Source organism: Aureobasidium subglaciale, assembly GCF_000721755.1.
Source record: "Aureobasidium subglaciale EXF-2481 unplaced genomic scaffold scaffold_21, whole genome shotgun sequence".
NCBI classification, from domain to species: domain Eukaryota; kingdom Fungi; phylum Ascomycota; class Dothideomycetes; order Dothideales; family Saccotheciaceae; genus Aureobasidium; species Aureobasidium subglaciale.
Window position 1 is genome coordinate 23,232 of NW_013566974.1, and position 13,554 is coordinate 36,785.

Genomic DNA, 13,554 nt, shown 5'->3' on the forward strand with positions numbered 1-13,554 from the left:
CTTCGTGTCAACTTCTCCTCAACTTCTGATATCCACCCATCCTCGCTCCAACCACGCGACTCGCAACAAAAAACAACACGGCGACTGCGACCAAGAATCCGAAAACTGAGACCACACCACCACCCGAAGGCGACATCCTGCTAATCCTGCTAAGCAAGCCCGACTGCCACAGATCAATCGTTTCAGTCTTACCCAGAACATTCCTATCTTTGCCAAGTGCCTCGACGACTGCATATCTCATAGTCTGCTTATCGAAGCCCTCAGGTAACGCGAGCTCTGTCTCAAAGCCAGCCTTTTGCTTCGTCGCCTTCACTTCCCACGTTTGTCCGACCAAGATGCGCAATTGCCAGCTTACAACCTCTGTGGCGCCATTCCAAGACACAAAGACTGAGCCTCTAGACATGTCAGAAACCGCCAGTGGAGGATGAGAAGGCGTTCCAGTCCAGCGGAACTTCATCACAGAGTATGACTGCACATGCCCTTTGCCAAGCACATTCGCTGGTGTGATACGAGAGTCACAGAGAAGTGTGCCATCAGCAGTGTACTCTGTCCATACACCTTGCCAGCCAAAGCCGATCAAGACGTGAGGCTCAGAATCGGTAGTCAAGTTTGAGGTGACGAGCTGGAGAGAGCCTTGGCTGACCGAGGAGATGTGTAGAGGATGTTCGTAGGACTTGATGACTTTTGCCGTGAGCGGGGCGTTTGTTACTATGCCGTGGGAGGGGTAAGTCACTTCTAAGATGAGACCTCTGGCCGGACGAGGTGGTATGCCATTGTCGAAGAGGGTGAGTAGTTGCTTTGTCATGGCGTTGTTGTCCTTGCTCTTGCCATGATCAACAATCTCCTTGGCCATAAGTGTAGGGAAGGTAGTGATTGGTGTAAAGCGGGCCATGTGCTGATATTCAAAGTTCGTTGCTTGGCCGTTGCTGAGGTCGGCAAAAGAGTTTTGTTTTCCACCTAGGATCCACAAGATGTCACCGGTATTGCCACTGATGTATGTTATAGTCGAGGTGAAGCGCGCGGAGACGAGGTAGTTGCCCAGGTCATCCTTCTGGACGCTATTGATGTGGTACCAATCATATGGATGATCAGGGGTATAGCCATCTGTACCGAGCGGAGCATAAGACTCGTTCAGTCCATGGTGCTCTGACGCTCTCCACTCAAAGACCAAGTCTTGGGTCGCAATGTCAAACTCTTGAAACAGACAGTCCCAGATCCAGACCGTGTCCTTGATCCTAAAGACGCCGGGCTGGTTCAGAGGAAAGATCTGGTAAAAGGTCACCAGCGCAGTACCCTCCGGGGTGATGGTCAACTCGTGCAGATCTGCTCGAAGGTTGTTGACGCCCCTGATACGTGCAATCTCTTCGTATTTGTTGTTCAAGAGGTAAAAGTAGCCCTCTCCGTGTCCGCCCACAGCATCATCTCCAACCCAGTACGTCAAGACTTTCTCTCCCTTGTACTCTTGCACCTTCAGATTGTAGGCTTGGCCCTTGACAGGTTGCGACCAGACGAGCTTGCCATGATTGTCCAGAATGGTAACGGCAGGGTGTGGGACGCGGAAGCCACGGGGAGCGAGGAAGATGAGATTATCGTCATAGCATAGCGGCGAGTCGACAGCCTTTCTCACAGCAGGAGAAGTGAGGTTGGACGAATGATAGCTCCTGGATGGGTAAGAGCCATGTTGCGTCTCCCAAGTATTCGCATCGACGGTCAGGGGATTGTAGTCGCGACCAAGATCATTTGCAAAGACAAGAGCAAATAGCGCAAACAGCAGAAACAACAAGGAGACAGGTCCGAAATGCATGGGCGCATCGGATTCCAGGTAGATTAGGCGGCGATGCCGTGGATCCGACGTTGCGCAAGCCTCGAAGCGGGTTGTGGCGAGAGAAGAAATAAGGCAAACAAAGGTAGAAGAATTCAGCATGGTTGGAAAAAGCGGGGGCTTATCTGTTGTCTGTTATCTGTTATCTGTTATCGGGCATTGTCGACTGTCGAGCCAATGGGACGTGACGTGTCGCAGTGGAGCACATGATTGACGTCGTCGTCGTTGCTCGTCCAAACATCGCCCAGTTCATCTTCATCCCTTGCTCGTCTTGTACCGCATCTTGTTCTCTGCCCTCTCACTCATCTCTCTCGAGTCACACTCAGCGTCAGCGTCAGCGTCATCACATACACAATGCCCGCGCGCATCTCGCCACCACCAGCGGCCAATGCCAGCTCCGGCCTCAGCAAAGAACAGCTCGACTTCTGGAACATGAATGGCTACCTCCTCATCCCAGACGCCCTGGATCCGTCGACGACAAAGTCATTGCTGGAAGAAGCTCACAAGATGCTCGACAACTTCTCGCTCGACGACCATCCCATGACAAAGTTCAGCACTGGCGAGAAGAGCGACCATGTTGGCGACGACTATTTCCTGGATTCGGGCGACAAAGTCCGCTTTTTCTTTGAAGAGGGTGAGTTGTATCTCTTCTCTTGTCGTCTCCTGTTCACAAGTATTAACCAGGGTGACACAGACGCCTTTGACGACCAAGGCAACCTTACAAAGCCAAAGTCCAAAGCCATCAACAAAATCGGCCACTACCTCCACGGTCTCTCTCCTCCCTTCGCTGCCTCCTCCCTCTCTGCCTCCAACTCGGCAATCGCAAAATCCCTCGGCTTCCACGACCCGCGTATCCTCCAAAGCATGATCATCTGCAAGCAACCAGAAATCGGTGGCCGTGTCCCCCCTCACCAAGACTCCACTTTCTTATACACGGATCCTCCTTCTGCAGTGGGCTTTTGGTACGCACTAGAAGACGCAACGGCAGAAAACGGCTGTCTCTCCTTTGCAGCAGGCTCCCACCGTCGCGCTCCCATCCGCAGTCGCTTCGTCAGGAAATACGAACAAGACGGCACACCCACACCCACACCCACGGGCACCGGCTTCTCTGAAAACGAAGGCTCCCAATGGCCAGCAGACCTCAGCGAAGACGCAGAAATCAAAAAAGAAGTCTATGAATTGGGCGAGGTCAAAGCAGGAACTCTGGTCCTCATACATGGAAACCTTTTACACAAGAGCGAGAAGAATACTAGTATCAAGGGGAGAATGATTTATACCTTTCATTGCATCGAGGGTGAAAATGACTATGATGGTAGGAATTGGTTGCAGCCGCCGAAAGATGGGTTTAGTAGGTTGAACATGTCATAGCCTTGGAGAATCATGCTCGTTTCTAGCGGGGACTTAGAAGGCAAGCATGTGTAACCAGGCGTGTGGGGTCGAGCATTGTTGGGCTTTTCTTTATTTTCCTTGCATGTTTTGCATGCTATGCTTTGGTCGACTATCAAGGACTACACACTCCTTCTTTTTGCTTCTTGGGACGAGCTTTTCATCTTTGGCTTCCTCACGTTAAATGACCACTCCTCTTATTACTTTCTTTTTGCCACCCGTTGTCTCGACGTAAATAGTCCTAGGCTGAGGAAAGTCTTCTTTCGCTTTCGTTATTCTTACATAAAGGACCATCTCTGACTAATCTTACATTTTACGTTCCTTGTTTTCCGTCAATCTTCGCCAACCTTTCCTCCTCATCCTTGTTCTCCCCCAGCCCCTTTTCAAAATCCTTCACCATCATCCTTTTGGATCAATATTCAGATTCAACGCTTCTTTCAACAAGACACCAAGCGGAGCATGTTTATCATATCCCTTGAGCCTCCACTCAATATCCCTCTCTACAGCTTTACGGAACATGGTCGTGAACGGCGAGCCCGCCTTGTAAGTGTCATAGGCGAGGATATCAGAGATAAGAGCTTGTGGCAGTGGGGTTTTACTTGGTCGGCGAGTGGTAGAAGGACAAGTCTCTAAACCGATCTTCTGTGCTTCAATGGTTGCGGCTGGTTCAGTGGTTGTTTGGGGAACATCGGCAGCTGGACTTTCGACGGGCGCAGGCTCTTGGTCCGGGGATCCTGAGTCGAGTGACCTTTCGGCTTCGACAGCAGCGACAAAAGATGTGGTGACTTCAGCCTTTGATGCATCCGACCATGGGGCTATTTGTGTGACCGTCGTTGTGCTTTCGACAGATGAGCTGTCGGTAGAAGTGTTTTGCTGTTCTGGATTCGCCGTGTCTAGCGGCTCTTCACGTTCGACAGCAGAGTCAGCAGAAGTTGTCGCCTCAACCTCCGGGGTCTCAGACACTGTCGCTGACTCTGCGGCCGCTCTGAAACCTTCATCAGCTGAGAACGACGCGGACGCTATGAGGCGCTTGATTGAATCAACGCTCAGCGATCTTTCGATACCAACAGCAACTTTTGCAGCCATTGCCTTGAAGTACAAATTGCGACTGATAATATTCCCTTCGACCTCAACTTGTCCAACATGCAGAGGACCCTCACTCTGTGTCGTGCTGGGGATAGGAGCCAAGAGTGACTTTTGCATTTTTCTGACAAGTTTCGGTGATGCATTTCCAGACAGACATGCATAACGCCAGATCACGCGCAGTGTGTTGTATGCGCGTACTCGGTAAGCCAATGGTATGAGCTTGTCGAAAGTGTCGCGAGTGGGCCTTAGCGCACCTTTCCCTCTCTGACTCATAGTGGCTTCTAGAGCACGAACGGCAAAGTTGAGGTCGCGATAGGCAGATGCTGCATCGAGCAAAATATGTGTTGTGACATGATTGGGTCTTCCGTGTCGACTTTCCAGCTCACCAACCAGAATCATTGCATCCTCCAGCTTTCCCGATTCGATGAGTAGAGGGAGGAGCTGATTGCAGGCGCGTGTATCCAGCCATTCTCTCCCAAGCCAAAGCTTGTCGTAATGAGCTATGAAGTCAAAGACCGACTCACCTCTACCCAACCACTCTACGGCATCTTTCTGCAAGCCCTCATTGGCAGTGGCGATTTTGGCTGATGGGGAGGACAACATATTTCTTGAGCGCATTGTGGTGATGACATGCTTGGCACTCCTTGGATGGACTTTCTGTACGAGATGGAGCAACGTCGTCCATGTTGCAGTGTCAGGAACCACATTTCTGTCCAACATCATACGTAGAAGGAAATTGTAGTTGTGCAGATCCAGAGCCTCGGCTGCAGAATGTAGGAGAACGTTGAAAGTGGCAGGGTCCGTGAAGATCAGACGGAAGTGCGGAATGATCTTTGAGTGCAAGTCGATCAATTCGAGAACACGACGGACTTCTGGGACTTTGCGATGCTGGGACAGGTATTGAAGTGTCTGAACTGTGGCGTGCATGGAAGCCCAGCGGACAGTGTCCTTGCTTGTGTAAAGGGCTACGATTCGTTCTGTCACGGTCTCGACATGCGACTTTGGTCTTGAAGCACCCTGTTTTCGTATTTGCAAGCGAGGAGGCGTCGAGAGGACCAAATGATCGACATGAGCAGCGAAGGCCTTGAAAGACCACTGGGAGGGCACAATCACATCAGACAGCTCCTTCGGCTTATGACGCATGCTCCAGACCGAGCGAGGCATTGCCTTCCTGACGGGTATAGAGGTAGTGGTGGTTGCATAGCTGCCCATGCTGCCTTTGGCCTCGGCATCTGTATCGCTCTCGAGCCGCACGGCTTCGTTCAGGATCTTCTTTGCCCTCTGAATGCTTGCCAGAGTGCCGGAGACGTCCAGGGCCGAGAACTTGTCATCTGCATGTCCGTCACTGCGCGATATCTGGACATGGCATCCGGTGTGCAGGTAGATGTCCAGAAAGAGATTGGGTAACTCGCCAGGATAGAAGCCTCTCATCCCCTTGGGCATCTCCAGTCGAGCCAGATGTTTGACATGATGTTCCTCGCCTTCTGGTGTGTGTTTGCGTAGCAGCATCAAGGGTGTCCGCCAGTCATTTGCGTAAAAGCCCTTTTCGCGCATCTCCCTTCGTTTCGTTTCTTGCAATTTCCGGATTTGGGCTTTTCGCTTGATTACTTGGGGAACGCGTCTGGCAATGCCTTCGTCGTGAGACTCTAAGACTGCATCTTGTTTTTTCGTCTGATGCCTCGTGCTTTTCGGCTCATTCGACTCCTGCGGAAGCGGTTGTTCGGGTCCGAGAACATGTTGCAGACCAGGAGCGGAAGTCTCGACGGTGGCAGATTGAATCGAGTACCAGCGTGGGTAGAGGAAGGGTAGTGGCTCATGTGGCGGGAAGAGTTGTGGCCATCTCAGGCGGGTTATACGTGGCGGCATTCGCTCCTTCCGTGCATGACAGTCTAATAAATATTGCTGCCAACCTTTGCCAGTTGCGACGCCTCGGGCATGCCTTCGGGGGTGCCAATCTTTCTCCGCAATCGTTGATCCGATATTCTGCCGAACAGACACCTTGATCGCGACTTCCTGATCCGAGCTTCAGACATCGAACGAGACATTGTGACTTTCAACTTTCGCAACAAACACCAGAAGTATTGTCTTCTCACCGGATCACCTCTCGCTATCTGCGACTCGCAACTGCTATTATGGATCCCAACCCAGACACCCCTCACAATCCTCCCGCGTCACCAGGTCTCTTCCGCTACGTCCTCGGTTTCCTACTCGTCGGCGCAGCATGGGGCTTAACAACACCCTTCATGCGCCGCGCCGCTGTCGCCTCCTCTTCTATCTCAAAACCAGAATCTCGTTCCTGGCTCGATCACCCAAACACTCCTTGGGTAAAAGCCAAAGTCTGGAGCATATTGTATGGTGTTTGGGATGTACTTAGAAATCCTGCTTATGCGGTACCTTTGGTGATTAATTTGACCGGGAGTGTGTGGTTTTTCTTGTTGATTGGACAGGCTGGTAAGACTTTTATTCCGTTTTTGTGCCCTGTAGAATTTGCTGATTTGCTGTGGCAGAATTGAGTCTTACAGTGCCGATTACAAATTCTTTGGCTTTTCTGTTTACGGTGTTGGGAGAATGGTGGGCCGAGAAGAAGGTCATCACGAAAGGTACATTAAATACTAAGGCTGATTGACTTACAATACTGACGTTTCTGCGACAGATACATGGATAGGCATGGCGCTCGTCCTCGGAGGCATCGGTCTCTGCGTTCACTCCAAGAACAATTGATCAGTTGCAGCATCAAAGACTTGCGTTTTATAGCATAGCAGTTCTAGCCAGTGTTCTACAAAAAAGCTTCTTGTATCCTGGTTCCACCATCATTCACCCCCTCCTTCCATCTATCATAAACGCCCCCCTCACAATCCTGCGTATCCTTCTCAATAGCCTCAAACCCAGGATGCGCCGAATCCACCAACATCATAGTTTCCTCAACAACCTCCAAACCAACTTTAGTCCCCCTCGCCGTAACATTCTCTTCCTCAATCTCTGCATCTCCACTGTGATATAAGTATACCCAATCTTTACCCTCTGTCTCGTGATTCAAAAGGATGAATTGCGTAAAATTGACATCAGAGCCTTGAGCACAGAGGGTGCGCAGAATCTTTACAAGTTCTTCTGGGCTGGTGTCGAGGAACGGAGTGTTCAATCCCGCGGTTCCAGGATAAGTGGCAGTGGCTTTTGCATAAATCGTTTCTAGAGAATCTATAATGACGAAATTGGGTGTGCTTTGTGCATGTGCATGGGTGTAGGTTTCCGAAAGTACACGGTTGATTTCCTGAATCCCATCCGTTAAAAAAAACACGATTCTTATACTCTCGCAATCAAAGGATAAAGGTAGATTTATAAAGGGCTTACAGAAATTGGTAATGGCGAGCTGATTCAGATGGGATATAGGACGCCTTTTTCCCGGCGGGATAAACTCTGCAATGACATGGCTGACCGACATCAACATGATTGGTTCTGAGAAAATGGCAGATTGGTTCATACGCAGAGCACTTTTGGCTTTGATGCCTGGAGTGTTATCCGGACAATGTAAAAATATGTGTCGAGGGTAAACGCAAACGAGGCAGTCGTGACACAAGGGTCCAGAACTCTAGTCTCCGGCCGTTCATTCTCATGAGAGATACTAGAAAAGATGGAGTCTTGTTGTATTACTTGTTGCTCCAAGAAAAATAATATGATGTTCACAATATGGGTGGACTTTCAGAGCGGTTGCGGATCGTCACGTCTCCAGACAGAGACCATCCAGAGATTCTGAGCTCCAGACGTGATCGTGTTGCAAAGACGACGAATTTCTAATTTTTGTCACATTTCTGTACAATTTCGCGGTCCATACTTTCGACAAAAAGAATGTAGCCATAGAGCTGACTTTCAAGGATGTTTTCGACACATTTGAGTCGGCAGAAGAGGCCATGCTGCCGATGCTACCTCCCGACTAACCCAGAGCCAGGGTCATTCTCTGTACATGGCTTCTTGGCGATCTAATCTCCGAGATAAGATCCAATAACCAGTGGGAATGGAACGGGTAAGAGTCCGATGCTGAGCTCGTTGTTATATTCGGAGCTCAAAACATATGCTGTATACAAGTCGCTGGGGGCGATGAAGATATCTATACAGTAATCATGACCGAAGCGTTCTTGTACCAACTCAACAACGGGTTCTCGCCATTTCTCGTCTGGGTGTCCTCCACATATGCCCATCGCTTGAAGAAGTCCTCATGCTTCATCACACGTGTGAGCTTTCCTGTAATGGCACGATAGATGGCCTCTGTCACAGCGAAGTCAGTGGGGAAGAGAATGTCGAAGAAGCCTTGGTGGACCTAAAGACGTATTAGCAAAAGGAAAAGGGAAAGACGAATAGGAGGGCAGTCATACAAGCGGGGTGGTTACAGGAACCATACGACGTTGATAGCGTGTCTGCACCACAGGGGCATTGACACCTTGAACTGTATCCGGCAAAGCGTGGAAGTCCGAAGTTACCAGCTTATGCGCTGGGAAGTACTTGTGCAAAATGTCGAAAAAGTGCATCAGCCTCGTGGGGATATATTCAGGCACACTGAGGTTAGGAGCAAAAGGCAATCGACTCCTCAATTTCCTCAACATGGCTGGAGAACCTCTCAGGGGATGCGCATAGTTGAGGTTATTGCAAGCCGCATCTCTGACGCGCAGGAAGCGAGCAGCTACAGGATCCACGTCCTTTGTGTAGAACTCGTAGAAATCGCCATTTGCGTCGACCAATGCAGAGCCTTGGAGCGGTTCCTCGGTGGCGGGATCATAGCGTATCACATCATGTGCAAAGTTGTCAAAGACCTCCATAGCCAGGAAAAAGCAAGGAGAAGCCTCGTAGATGTCCCAATCGAAGATTGATTTGTTGATAATGGAGACCTTGTCGGCGTGACCTTTTGCTTGAGCGTTTCTCATCAATTGATTTCCTTGGATGGAGGCGAGGGCAGAAGAGACTTCGATGACCCGGAAGCGAGTGCGGGCGTAGACTTCAGGGTCGGTTTGGCGTATGTAGTCAAGGATGTTCATCATGAGAGTTCCGTTTCCGGCTCCCATCTCATAGATGAGGAGGTCATGGTAAGGATATAGTTGAAGTTTATAGTTTGCGACTAGATGGCGGGCAATTGCTTCACCGTAGTATGGGCGGAACAGCTCAGTAGGGGTATGCCATAGTTGACGAGTCTCGTTGTATTCTTTTGCGTCCAGCTGATCCTCAAAGTCGTTGTAGCGTTGACCGTATTCACGGTAGAAAGATTGCTCGTCTGGTAGCTGATTGAAGTCAAAGGGTTCGCCAGGAGTCCAGATGACGACGTGTTTTGAGAAGTAGCCGTATTGAGGATTGTACAGGCTGTCTTCGATGAAGTCGCGCATCAGCATGCGGACTCGTCGTGGTCGCTCCTTCCTCGCGCGTAAGCCATCTGAGGTGACTTCTGGGTATCGCTTGTATTCGTCAAGCTTGTCCGGAGGGAAAGAGAGATTGCGCTGTTGCCAGTTGCTCTCCAGCTTGTCGTCCTCTTTTTTGCGACCTTGGTAGTTTGGACTGGCGTATTGTTTCTGGGAGCTGTACAGTCGACGGGGCGCTTGCCGGAGTTGCTGTCCCAGACAAGAATGGCAAGGGCGATGTTGGAAAAGCTGTCTGAACAGCTGCGACACGGCAGGTGGCTCCATTGCTTGGAGATGGAATAGGCAAGAGCGACCCTTGGACCTTTCTGCCAGAAGTCGAACAAGCTTGCCGCATCTCAACATGTGGCCGTGCGACAAGTGGCTGAAACTTGTGGCTGCTCCTCCCCCGTCTTGACGCAACCGACTTTCTGAGCTTTGAACAAAGTGAACAAAGATTCCAATCGCAGCATGTGACGATGGGAAAATGTCGCTCGATCAACATACGAAACTCTACTTGAGTCTGGCATTCGCTGCTGGTATCTTGATCACTCTCGGATACAAGGACTTCTATCCAGATCTCGAACGACGCTATCACGATCGCCTGAGGAATAATCGCGTGCGCCGCCGGTCAAGCACCCAAGTCTCGTTGCAAATCAACGAACCTCATGATGACTCGCCTGCTGCTCCCCAGCCAGCAGCTGCTATCCGCGAGGGGATCGAGGGAGCCATTGGAAACACTCCCCTGATCCGCATCAAGTCTTTGTCTGACGCCACGGGCTGCGACATTCTGGGCAAAGCAGAGTTCCTCAATGCCGCTGGAAACTCGCCCAAAGATCGAGTCGCTTTGTCGATGATTCAGATGGCCGAGGCAGAAGGCTTCCTGACTCCAGATTCGGGCGACATAGTCTATGAAGGCACAGTCGGCAGCACTGGCATCTCGCTTGCTGCCATTTGTCGCGCAAGAGGTTACACTGCACACATCTGCATGCCGGATGATATTGCTTCGGAGAAGTCGGACCTACTACTACGCCTTGGTGCCGTCGTTGAGCGTGTTCGTCCTGCCTCCATTGTGGACAAGGGCCAATTCGTCAACATGGCTCGCGCTCGCGCCCGGCAGCACACTTCCGATCCTGATCAGAAAGGTCGTGGCTTCTTCGCCGACCAGTTCGAGAATCCTGCCAACTACATGGCACATCTTCACGGCACTGGTCCCGAAATTTTCGAACAGACTGCTGGTCAACTTGATGCTTTTGTCGCTGGTGCAGGTACCGGAGGCACCATCTCCGGCTGCGCACTGTATCTGAAGCCTCGCCTGCCCAAGATGAGGGTTGTTCTGGCAGATCCCCAAGGTAGCGGTCTTTACAACAGAGTCAAGCATGGTGTCATGTTCTCACCCACAGAAAGAGAAGGCACTCGTCGTCGTCATCAAGTCGACAGTATAGTCGAAGGTATCGGCGTGAACCGTGTGACCCACAATTTCGAAGCTGGTAGAGAGCTTGTAGATGACGCTGTACGAGTCACCGATGATCAAGCTATGATGATGGCTCGTTGGTTGGTCGAGCGCGACGGTCTCTTCGTGGGCAGTTCTTCGGCTGTCAATTGCGTTGCTGCTGTCAGGACTGCACTTGAGCTTGGTCCTGGTCATCGTGTTGTGACTATCCTATGTGACTCTGGAACGAGACATCTGTCCAAGTTCTGGGCCAAAGCGGGGGCCGTAGGAGGAGACGACGAGGTCACCATGGACAATATCTTGAATCCAAAAGAGTCGGCGTCTTGAGTCGAATACCCGAAGAATAAGAATTCATCGCCGCGTGGCATCTGCTATGAGTTTCGCATCATCTGCTATAGTCGACTAGCCCTGATCAACCGGAAGGATGGAAGGATTATCGCATGACGTCACCCTGTTGTCTTTCTTTCCGTCTCAAAAGGCTTTGAACTACCAGCTTGTCCTCAATTCCTAAGTTCACAGTCAGCGGTCAGCTCCAACATGGTCATCGAGAACGTGCAAGTCAAAGTCAATCAAGTGAGAACCTTTGCTGTGTGCTGTACCGCAGACTTAACCCTCGAAGTATGTAACAGTCCCCGATGACCTTACAAATACTTCTCATGCCGGGAAACAGGCCATCAACGACTTCCTCGCTCAAGTCTGGAAGGGAGAAGAGGATGAAGCAACACAACACACACCAGCAACGCATGTTCTGACCGTAGTCCACGACCTATCGGCCCACTTCTGGGGCGCCACCCAAAAACTCCAGACAGAAGATTCAGATACAGTCTTGGAAAGCCCCTTTACTGGCCTGAGCTACCTTCAAATCAGACAACATCTCGTGCAAATAAATCAAGGAACCGGCATCAGACTGGAAACTAATTGGTTCCTTGTGCTGGATGAGCAGTCTGTGGACACTCAGTCGGTCGTCATGGTCAATGTCGAGGCTCAAGGCGAGCATGCGTTACGCTCTGGTGTTAGGTCACTGAGGGTTGAACATCCCACGTCGTCGAGATATCTGGCGGCGGCGAGTATTGCGAATCCGCCGATTCATGAGTTGAAGGAAATTGTGGATAATAATCCGGAGAAATTTCATGGTATTCTGCGAGATTGATACGTTCGGGGAGCCTTTGATGCCGGCGATCTAGCGTCACAAATGCAAAGCTGGACCACATCTACGAACGCACGTTTCGACTCGACAGTACAGTGCCCACGACCGAACAGATTGACAACCTTCTCGATGTGTTCTCAATTGTCAACGAGTATGAAGTTCTCTTCTTGGGCAATGAGATTACTGCTATTGTTGCGGATCATTTGCAGCACAGCATCTACAACGACTTAGACGACTTCCAAATGATTATTGCGAAGGTTGCAGCTTTCTATGGTGACAATGTCATCTCTGATGAGTCTCTGCTTGAAGGTGTCATTAAAAGTTGCCTATCCCATGGCATGGAAAGACTTGAGAAGGATTGTAAGCTTTCAACTGTTTTGGGGAAGCGCGATCTTTTCTCTGGACGCTTGTTTGGACGTTGGAACGAACCTTATCGTCGGTGAGTGATGAATTGATGGTATTCCATTCGAAGGTAAAGATGATGATGAACGGACATATACCGCGGGATGGCAGATTGTTTCATCTGAGATGGTAAGCCAATTGAATCCTTGCATATGATCTCCCGCTACGGTTGTATTTGTGTCATTTGGTGTGAGGATACGGTAACCGACTGTGTCTTCTTTTTGCTTGCTGAGACCAGACTTGAATTTCCGTCTAAGTCTCTTTGCTTTCTGCTTCGTGGTGATCGAGCGATTGTTGTTACCTGCAAATTGCTGGTTCACTCAAGCTTGACTATCGTTCCATTCATGCCGTGTTGTATTAGTTGTCTTTCCAATCACATTCCTTCTTGTCAATACATTGCCGCACCTGGAAGTCTGTCACTTTCGATCCTGTCTTCTTCAGTGTTACACGCTCTGGAGCCGTGCTACGCCTTCATTTTCGCTCAACTCACTCAGATCGACAAATCGCGCGCTACCAAAAGATTTCGCCGCGGTGTCATCACTTAGACCACTGCACGTTTCGCATCGATTATCCTTTTTGATTCCTGTCTTAGCATCCAGCCACAAAGAGGAGCGGCAAATCTCGATTGATGCATCATGACGACTCATGTCTTGAGAGTGAAGAACTTCTCAAATACCGCCTTCCTCCCTGACCTTACCATCCACTTCGGAGATGAGAAGGTACTTACTCATAAGTACGCTTTGGCTCGTGCGTCGAAGGTCCTTCATGATGCTCTAGAAGCCAATACCCCGGTCAGTCATCGCCTTCGTCGCCGTAGTATGTTAGCTAATTCAAGCGACAACAAGAGAGCATCATTTGTATTGAGGACCACGATGACAATATC

General features: G+C 50.3%; 9 protein-coding genes across 9 annotated transcripts; 5 read left to right on the forward strand and 4 right to left on the reverse strand.

The window, feature by feature from the left end:
- Positions 1-7: 7 nt before the first annotated feature.
- AUEXF2481DRAFT_32034 (uncharacterized protein) lies at positions 8-1,804 on the reverse strand (the record flags this gene model as incomplete). The annotated part of the gene is made up of 1 exon (XM_013485488.1): positions 8-1,804. The coding sequence occupies one exon, from the start codon at positions 1,802-1,804 to the stop codon at positions 8-10; it is 1,797 nt and encodes a 598-aa protein (XP_013340942.1).
- A 372-nt stretch (positions 1,805-2,176) lies between these two features.
- On the forward strand, positions 2,177-3,190 carry AUEXF2481DRAFT_68495 (uncharacterized protein; the record flags this gene model as incomplete). Its single annotated transcript, XM_013485568.1, has 2 exons — positions 2,177-2,456; positions 2,517-3,190. 2 exons carry the CDS (start codon positions 2,177-2,179, stop codon positions 3,188-3,190), a joined length of 954 nt encoding a protein of 317 aa, XP_013341022.1.
- Positions 3,191-3,200: 10 nt separating this feature from the next.
- Positions 3,201-3,558, forward strand: AUEXF2481DRAFT_418916 (uncharacterized protein). Its single transcript, XM_013485591.1, has one exon. The coding sequence runs from the start codon at positions 3,308-3,310 to the stop codon at positions 3,506-3,508; it is 201 nt and encodes a 66-aa protein (XP_013341045.1). The 5' UTR covers positions 3,201-3,307; the 3' UTR covers positions 3,509-3,558.
- Positions 3,559-3,607: 49 nt separating this feature from the next.
- On the reverse strand, positions 3,608-6,160 carry AUEXF2481DRAFT_32036 (uncharacterized protein; the record flags this gene model as incomplete). Its single annotated transcript, XM_013485489.1, has 1 exon — positions 3,608-6,160. The coding sequence occupies one exon, from the start codon at positions 6,158-6,160 to the stop codon at positions 3,608-3,610; it is 2,553 nt and encodes an 850-aa protein (XP_013340943.1).
- A 178-nt stretch (positions 6,161-6,338) lies between these two features.
- AUEXF2481DRAFT_42880 (uncharacterized protein) lies at positions 6,339-7,323 on the forward strand. The gene is made up of 3 exons (XM_013485511.1): positions 6,339-6,745; positions 6,802-6,894; positions 6,948-7,323. The coding sequence occupies exons 1-3, from the start codon at positions 6,427-6,429 to the stop codon at positions 7,013-7,015; spliced, it is 480 nt and encodes a 159-aa protein (XP_013340965.1). The 5' UTR covers positions 6,339-6,426; the 3' UTR covers positions 7,016-7,323.
- Positions 7,071-8,020, reverse strand: AUEXF2481DRAFT_700569 (uncharacterized protein; the record flags this gene model as incomplete). Its single annotated transcript, XM_013485592.1, has 1 exon — positions 7,071-8,020. Exon 1 carries the CDS (start codon positions 7,770-7,772, stop codon positions 7,071-7,073), a length of 702 nt encoding a protein of 233 aa, XP_013341046.1. The 5' UTR covers positions 7,773-8,020.
- A 376-nt stretch (positions 8,021-8,396) lies between these two features.
- AUEXF2481DRAFT_47867 (uncharacterized protein) lies at positions 8,397-9,957 on the reverse strand (the record flags this gene model as incomplete). Its single annotated transcript, XM_013485550.1, has 2 exons — positions 8,397-8,606; positions 8,662-9,957. 2 exons carry the CDS (start codon positions 9,955-9,957, stop codon positions 8,397-8,399), a joined length of 1,506 nt encoding a protein of 501 aa, XP_013341004.1.
- A 156-nt stretch (positions 9,958-10,113) lies between these two features.
- AUEXF2481DRAFT_74225 (uncharacterized protein) lies at positions 10,114-11,449 on the forward strand (the record flags this gene model as incomplete). Its single annotated transcript, XM_013485576.1, has 2 exons — positions 10,114-10,288; positions 10,364-11,449. The coding sequence occupies exons 1-2, from the start codon at positions 10,157-10,159 to the stop codon at positions 11,447-11,449; spliced, it is 1,218 nt and encodes a 405-aa protein (XP_013341030.1). The 5' UTR covers positions 10,114-10,156.
- Positions 11,450-11,659: 210 nt separating this feature from the next.
- On the forward strand, positions 11,660-12,712 carry AUEXF2481DRAFT_32040 (uncharacterized protein; the record flags this gene model as incomplete). The annotated part of the gene is made up of 3 exons (XM_013485490.1): positions 11,660-11,740; positions 11,793-12,255; positions 12,366-12,712. 3 exons carry the CDS (start codon positions 11,660-11,662, stop codon positions 12,710-12,712), a joined length of 891 nt encoding a protein of 296 aa, XP_013340944.1.
- Positions 12,713-13,554: the final 842 nt, after the last annotated feature.

Coding starts and splice junctions, on each gene's coding strand:
- AUEXF2481DRAFT_42880 (XM_013485511.1), top strand. CDS start 6,427: ATGGATCCCAACCCAGACACCCCTCACAATCCTCCCGCGTCACCAGGT. Junction 6,746..6,801: donor CTTGTTGATTGGACAGGCTG/GTAAGACTTTTA, acceptor TTGCTGTGGCAG/AATTGAGTCTTACAGTGCCG. Junction 6,895..6,947: donor GAAGAAGGTCATCACGAAAG/GTACATTAAATA, acceptor TTTCTGCGACAG/ATACATGGATAGGCATGGCG.
- AUEXF2481DRAFT_418916 (XM_013485591.1), top strand. CDS start 3,308: ATGCTTTGGTCGACTATCAAGGACTACACACTCCTTCTTTTTGCTTCT.